General features: G+C 37.3%; 1 protein-coding gene across 2 annotated transcripts in view; it reads right to left on the bottom strand.

Moving 5' to 3' along the window:
- Positions 1 to 13,875, bottom strand: part of LOC132215607 (ubiquitin-conjugating enzyme E2 E2) — a 260,737-nt gene that overhangs the window by 231,389 nt on the left and 15,473 nt on the right. For both annotated transcript variants that reach the window (XM_059664073.1, XM_059664074.1), the window contains exon 3: positions 12,959 to 13,009. In XM_059664073.1, the coding sequence (XP_059520056.1) occupies positions 12,959 to 13,009 (51 nt within the window). The remainder of the gene's footprint in view (positions 1 to 12,958; positions 13,010 to 13,875) is intronic.

The raw sequence follows: 13,875 nt of genomic DNA, 5'->3' as shown, positions 1-13,875 counted from the left end.
TATCATCCTTTTCTTATAAATTTAAAAATTATGAGTATAGAAAGAAATACAAGTCTCACTTATTAATTCAGACATGGAACTGATAACAGACACACTGCTTTAAATTGTCAGGCCATTAAACCATATAAATTACGTACCTCGGGCTCCAAAAGGGCAAAGAAAAGAGGAAAAATGAGTCATAATCAATGGGTAAAGAGGACAAAAGCTGATAAAAATATATATCACTTGTCTAGGGTCCAGCTGCTGGAAAACAGCATTCTAGTACTACCTCGCATCTGGCATCTACAATCCTCTGAAATAGCAAACAGGTTCATTTTTAATTCCTCCAGAGAAGGGGCACGTATTCCCTCCTGACGCCGCCCATTATTTCTCTGGACAGCTCTGACTGAAGGTGAAGCCTTTATATCAAGAAGAAAATTATTTTCTTCTAATTTAACACAGCAGTGCTAGTTCTAAATCCCTGAAATCAAACACAGAATAAAATTAATCTCTCTTCCATTTTATGGCTCTGAAAACAGTAAAACACAGCTATTATGGCCCCCTCACTTCTCCAGATAAAATAACTCCAATTCCTTTCAAATGTACTTCACTGTCACAAATAACAATTCCCAATTTTCCTATATTAGTTGTATCTAAATTTCCTAAGTGTATAAAATGTACCTATAAAATAAGCAACACTCTGAACTAGCAGAACTGAATGCTAGTTTTGGCTTGGCCATTAAACTGTATGTCTTGGGAAAACACCATTTTTCTGGGCTGGAGAGAGTGCCAGATCATGTTTTCCACTTTCAATATTCTATGAGTCTGTCTAAAAACAATGATTTGCAATAGTGCTTTCATTTTATTAACAAGTTTAAAAAAATACTTCATAATATTAATGAGGATCTTCTACACTCTAAAAAATAATAGTATTTAAGAGTCCCTGACTCTTAGATTATAATCATGGTTGGTGGGAAGTGAGTGGAGAGGAAAACAAATATCTGTCTAATATCCAACAGTGCTATGATCCTACTTTGCAAACAACTGGGATTTGTACTTATCCTAATATATAAAAAGCCAGGGGCCATCACGACTGAAACAACCAGACAGACGACCGAACAGCAGGCTGTGTGGGGTGACAAGGCCGGCAGGGGTGTTAGTGAGGGACGACCAAACGACTTAACAGCAGGCTGTGTGGGGCAAACAGGCCGGCAGGGGGGGCAGTTGAGGGCAACCACGTCAGCAGGGGGGCAGTTGGGGGTGACCAGGCTGGCAGGGGGGGCAGTTGGGGGAGACCAGGCTGGCAGGGGGGAGCAGTTGGGGGTGACCAGGCCAGTGGGGGGGGGGGGGGAGCAGTTGAGGACAACCAGACCAGAAGGGGGGCAGTTGGGGGTGACCAGGCCAGCAGGGGGGGGACAGTTGAGGGCAACCAGGCCGAAGGGGGGGGCAGTGAGGGGCGACCAGACTGGCAGGCTGGTGAGCGGTTAGGCTAAACCAGCAGTCGGACATCCCCTGAGGGGTCCCAGATTGAAGAGGGTGCAGGCTGGGCTAAGGGCGCCCCTCCCCTCGTGCATGAATTTCGTGCACTAGGCCTCTAGTATGGTATAATTACATAACTACAAGCACCATGTTAAAAGGCCAAAATGACCTGGCAGTTTACTCTTACCCCAAATTAAAATTAAGCACCAATTTAAGCTTGATAAGTTATTATTTTTCTAGATATGTGCTGTGCTGTGAAATACAGTAGTTAGTAGTCACATATGACTACCTAACTTAAAATTAAGTAAAATTTAAAATTCATTAATTCGATTGACTAGCCTCCTTTCAAGTAGAAAATAACCACAAATGGCTAGTAGTTGTGTTCGACAACATATAGAACACTTTCATTATAACAGAAGGTTCTCCTGGGGCAGTGCTATTCTAGGTTGATTCACCTATATTTTGCAAGTGGAAGAAAGCACAGCAAAGACTCAAAACCTTGGTGTTTCAGACTTTAGAGCCCAAGTGTTTTGAGTCTTTGCTGTGCTTTCTTCCACTTGCAAAATATAGGTAAGTCTGAAACACCAAGGTTGAAATCCTAGTTGTGTTACCTACATGCTGTGAGACATGGGACAAGTTACTTAATCTCTATAAGCCTGTCTTCTGACCTATAAAATTCTATACTGTCTAAAACTAGTATTTACTTCAATGACAGCCATGAAGATAAAATGAGATAATGCTGGTAAAGCACTCAAACACTGCAGGCTTTCAATAGCTGTTAGCTCCCTAGTATAACTAACTATTTATTTATTCATAGATGTACTGAACATCAACTGAATACTGAGATTTGAAATACAGAAATTAAAGAAAGAGTTCTCACCCTTTGGGTAAAACAGAAAAAAATGGTTGTAATATGAAGCAGCAGGACAGCTGAAAACAGTGTGGAGTGGGACAGAAGGGGCACTAGATGTCAGTGAACAGCAAGTGCCAAGGCAGAAATCTCAGCTCCAGTATGAGGGCTCTGGCTCTCCTTTTGGTCATTTCACATTATCACTATCTTCCATTACAAGTGAGAGTGGAGAGAGTCTACCTGCTATGAAATGGAACAGAGACTCAATTCCAGCTTATGGCTCTGCCTGATTCTATTATACATTTTAGAATAACATGCTGCTTCTGCACAAATATGGATTTTAGATATATCTTTAAAGGCATCCCAGTAAGTCCCTAAAGTACAGAGTCGTTCTAAATGAACAGTTCTAAATGAACATTTACAGCAAACATAGTCAAAAAGCAAACTCTGACGACATAAACTTAAAAATCAAAATTTGTATTGTTTTCAAAATAAAATATACTAACAAAATAGTTTTACTTGTTATTTGCTATAATGCATAGTTGATAAAAGATATTTAAGTCAATAAATGTAATAATCACTACAAAGATATGCTTTGGATGTGCTAAAAATATAGTTTTCAGGACATCTTAAAAGATAAAATAGCTATGGGAATTAAAATATTACATATTAGAGCGTAATATTACACTTTCTACCTAAAGTGCATAGGTAATAAATCTGAAATTATAACCAGTTATAAAACTGGGCAAACCTAAAACAGTGAAAAATGTTCTGCTGCTATTATAAAATATAATCCCAGTGTGATCATTTGCTATATTTTTTTTCAAACACATTCTTGTACTGTTGTTAAAGCAATAAATAACAGGGAAAATATATATATAACCAAAAGTCATAGACATTAAACTCATTTTATCACCCTCAACATTTTCTTTTATTACAAAATAAACATTTTAAAACCTATAGTTAAAGGCAGATATTAAAAATGACATTTTGAAATATGAAGCAGTTATGTCTTCCTCAAGAACAGTTTTGAACTAAAGGTACATGACAGCAAACAATGACACCTGGAGTTCCCCATTTCAAGTAACAAGCCCTTAAGGCTCTGTGTTGGTTGTGGCCAGGTGAAAAGTCAGCCTCAGGTAAAGGCAAGAAGAAAACCATACATACAGGGTGGGCAAAAGTAGGTTTAGAGTTGTAATACAAATAAATAATACAATTAATAAATAAGAATACAATAAACTCTAGTTCCCATACTCACACCTGTAAAACTACTTTTGCCAATACTGTATACTCTCGGCAATAACCCTAGGAATACAACTTAAACTTCATAAAAGGGAGGAAAATGAGAACATGAGTTTGAAATTCTGAAATGCCAATGAAACAGAAGGTAGGAGCATGCTTTCTCATTCTATGTCACACTGTACACCAGTGATGGCGAACCTAAGACACACGTGTCAGAGGTGACATGCGAACTCATTTTTTTGGTTGATTTTTCTTTGTTAAATGGCATTTAAATATATAAAATAAATATCAAAAATATGTCTTTGTTTTACTATGGTTGCAAATATCAAAAAATTTCTATATGTGACACGGCACCAGAGTTAAGTTAGGGTTTTTCAAAATGCTGTCACGCCGGGCTCAAAAGGTTCGCCATCACTGCTGTACACACACTCCAACTCTTCAGCTATCCAACCTGCAGGTGACAGTCCAAATAATTCTTCAGCTGTCCTAACCACTTAGTGCCGTGGTCGGCAAACCACGGCTCACAAGCCACATGTGGCTCTTTGGCCCCTTGAGTGTGGCTCTTCTACAAAATACCACGTGCAAGCGCAAAAGTACAGTGCGATTGAAACTTTGTGGCCCATGCGCAGAAGTTGGAATTTTGTGGAAGAGCCGGTACTTTATGGAAGAGCCACACTCAAAGGGCCAAAGAGCAGCATGTGGCTCACGAGCTGCGGTTTGCCGAGCCGCAGTTTGCCGACCACTGACTTAGTAGAAACCAAATGTTACTTAAAGACTTTTGTCTTCATAAAGTTCATGCAAAACCACTGGACACTGCAACAGTGGAGTAAAAAACTCATAGGGATAAATAAAAATATTCCTCAATTATCTACACTAAAAGAAAAAGATGGATATGAAAGATAACGTAGACCCTCAGTGTATATTTAAACGTTACCATGTTAATGACTCCTCCTGAGAGGCACTCCAGCATTCCACTAAACCACTATACATTTGTAATACCTTTCAGTTATTCATATTGTTTATTTACCAACTAGTGTCCTGGTACACAAATTCGTGCACATTGAAAGGAAATTAACTAGAGAAAATATTTTAATATTGCTATTCGCCCTTTCTCTATAAAAGAAGTGTCAACCAAATTCATGATCAACAATGACAGATGGAAACACACACGTGTGATTGGTGCCAGCAAGAGCTTTATATGTATTGCACATGCGCGAGTCAACTTAGCCTTTTATATGGAGAGAATAAATTTGCTTAATTAGACCTGCTTTCTGATTTAGCTAAACTTTTTCCCAGCCCAGTGAAGCACCCCAACTTCTCTTTCAGGTCATTGTCAGCAACACAGCAGTAAGTATCAACACCAAGCAGATTATTATTGTAGATCACACAGGGAGAACAAAGGGTAAAATATTTAACTGCAGCAGTGTTTGACTATATTCTGCATAGTGAGAAAACCTGAAGTCATTTTCAAGTTCCACCATTTCTTACTTCTTTTCAGTCGAGTCAAGTTTCTAAGCTTTCTAAATCTCCATTTTCCTGCTAATGAAAAGAAAATAGTATTCCACCGAGTCTCATATCTACCTACTCCAGGACTTCTGTGAGGATCAAATGACATGAGGCACATGAAAATACTTCTCAGAAATTTGGTTAAACTGTAAAATGTTTGCATCTGGGTATAAAGCAAGTCGGGTTCCTGGGCTGAAGAAACTCCAAGGAGGCTAGTCGCTAGGGAGAGGAAGCCGGGCATTGCCATGTGACATCATTACCCTGCACCCACAGCCACTGTTTCTGGGCTGGGCTGTGGGCCACATTTTGCGCCATGGGGTCTTGGCAGCGTTGGCTGTGATTTGGTGGGCTGTCACTCTGGGGTGGTGGTGGGGCCTGTGTCCCACTTGGCAGAAGCCGAATGTTGGTTTGTCAGCACCAGATCTGCAGTGCTATTTCATTTTAAATGGCCAGTGCGTTTCATGGCAGCTCCTGAGTTGAGCATCTGCCCCCGGTGGTCAGTGCATGTCATAAGTACTGGTTGGATGGTCAGACGGTCACTTAGGCTTTTATATATATAGATAGAAGATAGATAATCTGCCTTGCTCCAAGAAAATTCTAAGGCAGCTTAAAATTTTTATGTAGTGTAAAGTACAAAATGAAGATATAGATATAAAAGGGGGGAGAAAGGTAGGAAAATGAAACACAACCAGGGTTAAGGTTTCTACACAAAATGCAGTTAATCACTGAAGTTGAAAAGTAAATAAGTCTATTAGCTTCTGGACTACTAATGTAAAAAGGGAAAACATTATCTATTTTAAGATTTGCAGAAGCCATAGATATTGGCAGTTTCTATCAATACACAGTACCATCATTCTCCTACTCTTGGTTCTCTAAGGATCTGTATATTTTATATCCCAATTAGTTGTAACCAGATCTTTAAGGATTAAGAACTACAACTGGATACCTACCTGGTATACCAGGATAGCCTACACTTGACCTAACACAGATCTAATATTAAGCCCTCAGTAAATACTAACGTGAACTGCAGGGGAACATGACCTAGAATTAGGTAGAGTAACAGTGTCAATATTGCATTAAGAAGGCAGACATGCACAAACACTGAGTGAAGACCTGTCAAATATAAAGAAATCCTTTACCTGGATAAGTGCTAATTATAACATATGTATGCAAAAAGCACACACACTAGGGAGTGTGATAGAAATCGCTATACTAAAAAAAAAGTTACTTTTCAAAGGTTCCAGCTAAATACTGTCTCACAGAATTCAAGTAAAACATAGTATAAATAATATTTGAGATCGCCTTGCATGTGATTTTTTATTTTCTTTTTTCTTAATTGAATCACAAATAGCCACAAATGTAATTTTGAGTTTATTTCTCTAGCTACTCACATATGTGAAAAAAATAAATAATGAAAGATTTAAAAAACCCTGGGTTTAAATCCCAATCAACCATTTCTAGTTGTGTAACCCTGAGCAAGTTGCTTAACCCCAGACATCCTAGAGTGGTTAAAAAGACTAAATGACATCATACATAAAAATCCTTGAAAAGCTACAAAATGCTATATAAATATTACTACAATGACCAATTAGGAAAACAATTAGTGCACTGGTGGCTCTTACTAGAGCAGCGGCCACCAACCGGTGAACCGGGGACCATGAGGTCCGAAAGGTTGGCAACCGCTGGTTTAAGGAAACCTTTGGAACAGCAGTCGCCAACCAATGGTCCATGGATGACTGGTGGTCCATGAGGTCCGAAAGGTTGGCGACCACTGTTCTAGAGATCAAACCTATTTAGACACTGTCCCCAATTTCTATCTCAATGCCTTCCTGTTCTTTGATATAGTTTTGAAAAATGTTTTCAAAATACATTTTCCCTACATACTATTTTCATTACTATAATTTAGAAAATACATTTTCCTCTATTTAATGGCTCTCACCAACAGTAAGGTGAGATAATGATTAGGTACTGGCCTCTTCTATACTGGGAATACCTTAACTAATTTATTAAGACAATGAAAAGTAAATCAGTTATAGGATTTACAGTTTCTGATTCAAAAGTTACTACAAAGCTACAGGTACTGTAGCTAAAGGCTTTGTGGTCCTGGCATAATGACAGACATATAGGTCAATGCAATAAAATTGAGAGTTCAAAAATAAAACTTCACATTTAGGATCCATTCATTTTTCAACATTGATGTCAAGAAAATTCAATGGGGAAAATGGTCTTTTGAGTAAATGGTACTGAGATAATTGGGTATCCACAAGGAAATGAATGAAGTTGATCCTCTGTCTCATAACATATACAAGATGAATCAGAGACCAAAACATAAAAGCTAAACAAAAAACACTCACAAGAAAAATATAGGCATAAATCTTCAGCGTCTTGGATTAACCAATGGTTTCTTAGAAATAACACCAAACACACAAGCAAAAACGGAAAAAATACATAGATTAACTGGACTTTATCAAAATGTAAAACTTTTTTGCTTCAAATATCACTATCAAGAAAGTGAAAAATATAGCCACCAAATAGGAAAAGTTATTTGTAAATCATGTATCTGATACAGGACTTGTATCAAAAATAAAGAACAATTACAACTCCATAGTAAAAAGACAATTTAAAAATGGACAAAGGACCTGAATATTTTTCCAAAGAAGACATAAAAATGGTCAATATGAAAAGATGGTAGTCACCATTACTATCCATCATGGTAATTAATGCAAATCAAAACCACAATGACATACTGCTTCACACCTACTAGGATGGCTATCATAAAAAAGATAGACAATAAAAATTGCCCAGGCTGTGGAAAAATTGAAACGCTCTCTCCCCCTTGAAGGGAAGGGAAAATGGTGCAGCCACTTTGGGATATAATCTGGCAGTTCCCCAAAAGGTACTATATGATCCAGCAATTCCACTCCTATAGAAATGAAAACTGATGTCCACACAAAACCTGTACAAAAATGTCCACAGCATTATTCATAATAGCCAAAGGGTGAAAACAACCTAAATGTCCATGAACAGATGAATGGATAAATAAAATATAGTATATTCACACAACAGGATATTATATAAGTAAAAAGAAATAAAACACTGATGCATGTTATACATGCATGAACCTTGAAAAACATTATGCTTTGTGAAAGAAGCCAGTCACAAAAGACCACATATTGTATGATTCCCTTTATAATGAAATGTCCAGAATAGAAAAATCCATAGAGACAGAAAGTAGAGGAAGGCTGCCTAGGGCTGGGTGGTGGGAGAGTTGGGATGAAATGAGGAAGCAGTAACTGCTAAGAGATATGGTGTATCTTTTTGGGGTGATCAATACATTGTAAAATTGATTATGATGGTTACACAACTCTGTGAATATACTAAAAGCCACTGAATTTTACACTTTACATCTCAATAAAGCTATTACAATTATTGTAAAAAGTAAAGCAGAGCCTGTGTTCAATGAATTGTACATCATTGAAACATAGCAATAAAAAGTGAAAACTGCTAGTAAAACGGAACTACATCCTCTGTTTTAGTATTTCCTCCTTTTACTTGCTAAAGTACTAAATAAAAAATCAAAACCCAAACCAATCATTTTACTGTAGTCTCTACTTTCAAACAGTAGTAAGAATCTCTGTCCCATTTCCATGCTCATAAAACTAATACATTTACAAGAGGCAGCAATTCCACCTGTTAGAACTCTGTAAAGGTTCAGCATGAATTTTACCCATTCAATCCAGCTAAGCTGGTGTGCGAGGCACCGAGGTACTAAGCACTGCTAACCAACAGCTAAGCACCTTCAACTATGCTGGTAATATGAAAACATTTATGAATCTGCAGAGACCTAAAAATAGAGCCCTTGCAAATCTTACAGGCCAATTATGTTATCCATAAGAGCTGAGGCCAAGCAAATATATCCACTATTTATAGGAAATACTTAAGTATAAAACCAGATTTCACCCAAATTATGTATAATTTTCTATGCATATGGCTCCACAGATGAACAGAAACTTTGTCTTAGGTGTATCACAAAGTTTGGTTTACAAACATTAACTCTTACATTGTAATTTTTTTAAAACTCATAATCAAATTCAGCTTTATTATAAAAAACTATATTGTTGCTTTTTTACCCCAAAGACAACATGAAAGAAAATTGCAAGATGTACAAGCATGTGTTTCCTATACAAAGAAATAATTCAACCTATTAGCAAAGTATTTTGTGGATACTTTTTTAAAATAATGGTCAGGTTTCTTCAAAACCTGAAAAAGAATTAAACAATAACTTCCTCTAAAAATGCCATTAGCGGTTCTCAACCTGTGGGTCACCAACCTGTGGGTCACGACCCCTTTGGGGATCAACGACCCTTTCACAGGGGTCGCCTAAGACCATCGGAAAACACATATATAAACAGTGATTCTCAACCTTCCTAATGCCGCGACCCTTTAATACAGTTCCTCATGTTGTGGTGACCTCCAACCATAAAATTATTTTCGTTGCTACTTCATAACTGTAATTTTGCTACTGTTAGGAATCTTAATGTAAATATCTGATATGCAGGATGTATTTTCATTGTTACAAACTGAACATAATTAAAGCATAGTGATTAATCACACAAAAAAAATATGTAATTATATATGTGTTTTCCGATGGTCTTAGGCAACCTCTGTGAAAGGGTCATTCGACCCCAAAGGGGTCGCGACCCACAGGTTGGCAACACACAGGTTGAGAACTGCTGCCTTACATAAACTTATCTACCTAAACTGAGTGATATAATTCAGGGAGATTTTATATCCACAACAAGTTCAATACTTAAACACAGGCTAGTTAGTTCTTTCAATATGATTCCAAGAATTGCTTAACTGGGCATCATGTAAGAGATGCACCAAAATTCGGAAGTCCCATCTCTGACCTGACATACACACAAAACTGGGCTCTTCTAGTCTGTTAAGGTTCCAGAAAATAATACTAAACCACACTTTAAGTGGGATGCGACACCCACCCTCTCCCACTTAGACAATCGATAAAAATCCTCCTCCACTCCAACTGCCTAAACAGGTAAACCCACAGATGTCTCCTCACACATAATCTTTATCTGTGATAGCAAGCTCGCCACTACCCAAGCAACCAAAAGGTTTGAGAGGCATGCATTACCGGGAAATGTAAGAAAAAAAGGGAGCATAAGGGGAATGGAATTTTGACTTCTTCTATGAGGTCGATAGCTTTAATTTACTAGACTTCTAGAAATTAATTCATTATAACCATTAGGACAGATGTGCAGTCAGCACAGAACTTTAAAAATATCAACTACAAAAGCACTGTCAAACTTTATGCCAAAAATGAACCAAACTAAAAGTATGCTCTAACTTCTCTTTCTGAAGACAGTAACCACATTCTCAATGAAATACAGATAGGCAGATTTACTATAAACCACAATCAAATATTTGACACCAAGCAATGCAAAAACCACAGTAATCCACTTAACAAACACACTGAACACACCTGCATTAAGGAGCACAAGCACATAGAGAATGTAGAACTAATCACCACTTACCAATCAGCAGCAGCACAGAGGATCCTTTACTTGCCAAAGGGGAGCACCACATCCATGAAGGTGGTGGACAGGATCTTTCTCTCTGCTCCATTCTGTCTAATCAACTACTTTGGATCAATAAAAGGAGCCAAAGCCACTGCCCCACAGACTTCACACAAGTTATAAAGCAAACTTATTGGTATCCAATCTTCATACCATTAAGTGGATTTCCTTGCAAAGTCCCATAAGCAAACAAATTAATCAAAGTAGATACAGGCACACCTCATTTTATACTAATAGTGCTTCATTTTACTGAGCGTCACAGACATGTCTTTTACAAATTGAAGGCAAGACCTTCTACCAGCAAAAGATTATTACTTGCTTTATTGTGTTTCTCCCTTAATTACGGTGGTCTGGAACAGAACCCATAATGTCTTCAAAGTATGCCTATACCGTTCTACAATGATATATATGTCAATTATATCTCAATAAAACTGGGAGAGGGTGAAAATACAACAAAATAGGTATCTTTCCTGAAACTGTTTGAAGAGCTTATTATGTATAACATCACATTTAAAAATGCTGTTTATAAAAAGCTTATGTAACCAGTAATGATATCATTAACTAAAAAGGCTCAATGAAAAAGTAAATCTCCAAATTTATAATGACACTATAAACTTTTCTTTTTTACTTTAAATAGAACCACGGTTTAATTATTTTATTTAAATAATAACCATTATGTAATTTCTTTCCTCAGACAAGTTTCAGGCATGTTTACAATATGTTGGTTTAATCAAAGTTAAATTATTATCTATAATAAGTCAGGGCTAAATTAGAGTAATATATTAGAAAATAATATATCTGATAGCAAAGTTGCAGTCTAACCATCATATAATATTTTATGTGAACCTCATTTATCAAAAATAAGCCTTAAACAAGCTCATTTAAACCAAGTAGTTTATTTTGCCAATAATCTGTGGTCGAAATTTAAGTATATTAGTTGTCTATCAAAAATCTATTGTTTGTAAAAAGATTACAAAAATAATATATGTGGTAAAATACAGCTTATTTAAAAACAAAGGTTCAAACAAGTAAAGCAAATACTATCCTAAGAAATGGGATTTTAGGTTTAATTAAAACTGGAGTTCTTCTGCAATCCATTTACATGAATTGGCCACCAAAGCCTAAATAATTATCTGCCGACATGAAACGGCTTTGATGTAACATGTCTTAAGTGCGACAAAAAGTCTTATTGTTCAATAGTTTTACCTAACAAAAAAACATGTTCTATTGATTAAAACATTCTGTGAACATTGTTACAAGTTTATATACTGTATACGACTCTCATGTAAAGAACCAAATTAAATTCACCACCAACATAATAAACCTTAATAGAATTTTTCCTACACAAAATAGTTGTCAACTAGCCAACTATCAATATATCCATCTGCAAAATTTTCAATTTCATTAATATCTGTAGTTGCTATCTTTACTTTCACACAAAAGTAAGATCAGTAAAACCGGAAATCAGACCAAACAATAAATTCTAATGGTTTCAATACTGGAAACACTTTCCTGTAATCTACCCTCTCACCATCAATCCACAAGACTACCAATTTAAACTATGAAAACTCTGTATGGGCCTGGTTCCAACACTGACCTCGGATCAAACCGAAAGAAACGTCTTAAAATAGCCAAACAGCCATCGCCCAACTACTGCACCAGACTGAAGATACAGCGTAAAGCTGGAGGTTATTTTTCTCCTCTTCCTCCGTGTACCTGTGTATCATTAATCATTTCCAGGCAAGTACTTATACTTCCTATAAGTAAATTCTGACCAGAAAATTGATGACATGTGGTCAGAAAGGAGAGAGTGTTTTAAATTTAATATCATTGCTTCAAATCACCCATTCTTTCTTAGTCACAACTGATGATATAAGAAATAATGTAAACCAGGAAGAACGGTTTAATGTTTTGCCACTTTAAAAAATCAATTTTCAACAAGATAACAACTGAATAATTATCAAACAGCAAATATTTTAGTTACACTATTATTCTATCATTAAAGAAATCATGTAAGGCCCCAACAACACCTCTTCAAGTAAAAGATAATTGTATTTGTTACCCTATAATTTCATTATCTTATTGTTATTTCATTACTCTTTTTGGCAACTCCATTCTACCACTACAGACATACTTGCTGAATATTCCATTTATGCACAGAAACAATAACCACCACTGTCTTCCACAGTCACTTAAATCCAAACCCAATGTTTTTACTAATAAGACTACAACAGTTGCACATCAGACCAACAATTCAATGATAACCTCTGCAAAAGAAGAGAATAAATAAAAATCCGCAAGTACTTACCTACAGTTGGGAGGAGGATCCAACGTAATTTCTGCAAGTTCCTTCTGAATTCTTTAAAATAAAGACAAAAAAAGTTATGTTAAAATGTCTTCACTCTCTTAACATGTCATTAAAAATGTTATACTTTTAGAGAACCAAGATGGCGGCATAGGTTAACGCCGGAGTTTGCTGCTTTGAACAACTACTTCAAAAGTGAAACTAAAACACGGAACGGACATCACGCAGAACCACAGGAACGCTGGCTGAGTGGAAGTCCTACAACTAGGAGGAAAGAGAAACACATACGGACACTCAGAGGAGGCGCAGTGCTGAATTCAAATTCTGAGGTGCGGAGTGCGCGGTTGTTGTTTTCAATCGGGAGGGAGTCGCAGACTCTGAGCTCCAGATCCAGGCGAGTCTTTAGGGACCCAGGCTCAAACGGGAGAAGCGGAACTGTCTGGCTTCAGTCAGAGCGAGTGCAGCTTTCTCTCCGAGCTTTGCAGCGGGTGCTGGGACTCAGAGAGGCAGAGCCCCTGGGGACAGGACTGAGAGTCGCCATAACTGCTCTCTCCGGCCCACCCTGTTGATTCTGTGCGACCCGCCCCGCCCAAGCCCTGCACAGAGGCATTTGCCAGATAGCCTCAGGCAAAGGCTAGATTAGCACCTCCCTAGAGGACAGAAGTTCTCTCACTGCTGACACAGCTGATTCTCATAGCCACTTGGCCTGGAGGTCAAACCCTCCCTGGAATTAGCTACAACAATCAAGATTTAACTATAAGACTGCGAACAAAGACCACTAGGGGGTGCACCAAAGAAGCATAACAAAATGCGGAGACAAAGAAACAGGACAAAATTGTCAATGGAAGAAATAGAGTTCAGAACCACACTTTTAAGGTCTCTCAAGAACTGTTTAGAAGCTGCCGATAAACTTAATGAGA

Source organism: Myotis daubentonii, chromosome 14 (genome assembly GCF_963259705.1).
Source record: "Myotis daubentonii chromosome 14, mMyoDau2.1, whole genome shotgun sequence".
NCBI lineage: Eukaryota > Metazoa > Chordata > Mammalia > Chiroptera > Vespertilionidae > Myotis > Myotis daubentonii.
This window is presented reverse-complemented; position numbering and strand designations above follow the sequence as displayed.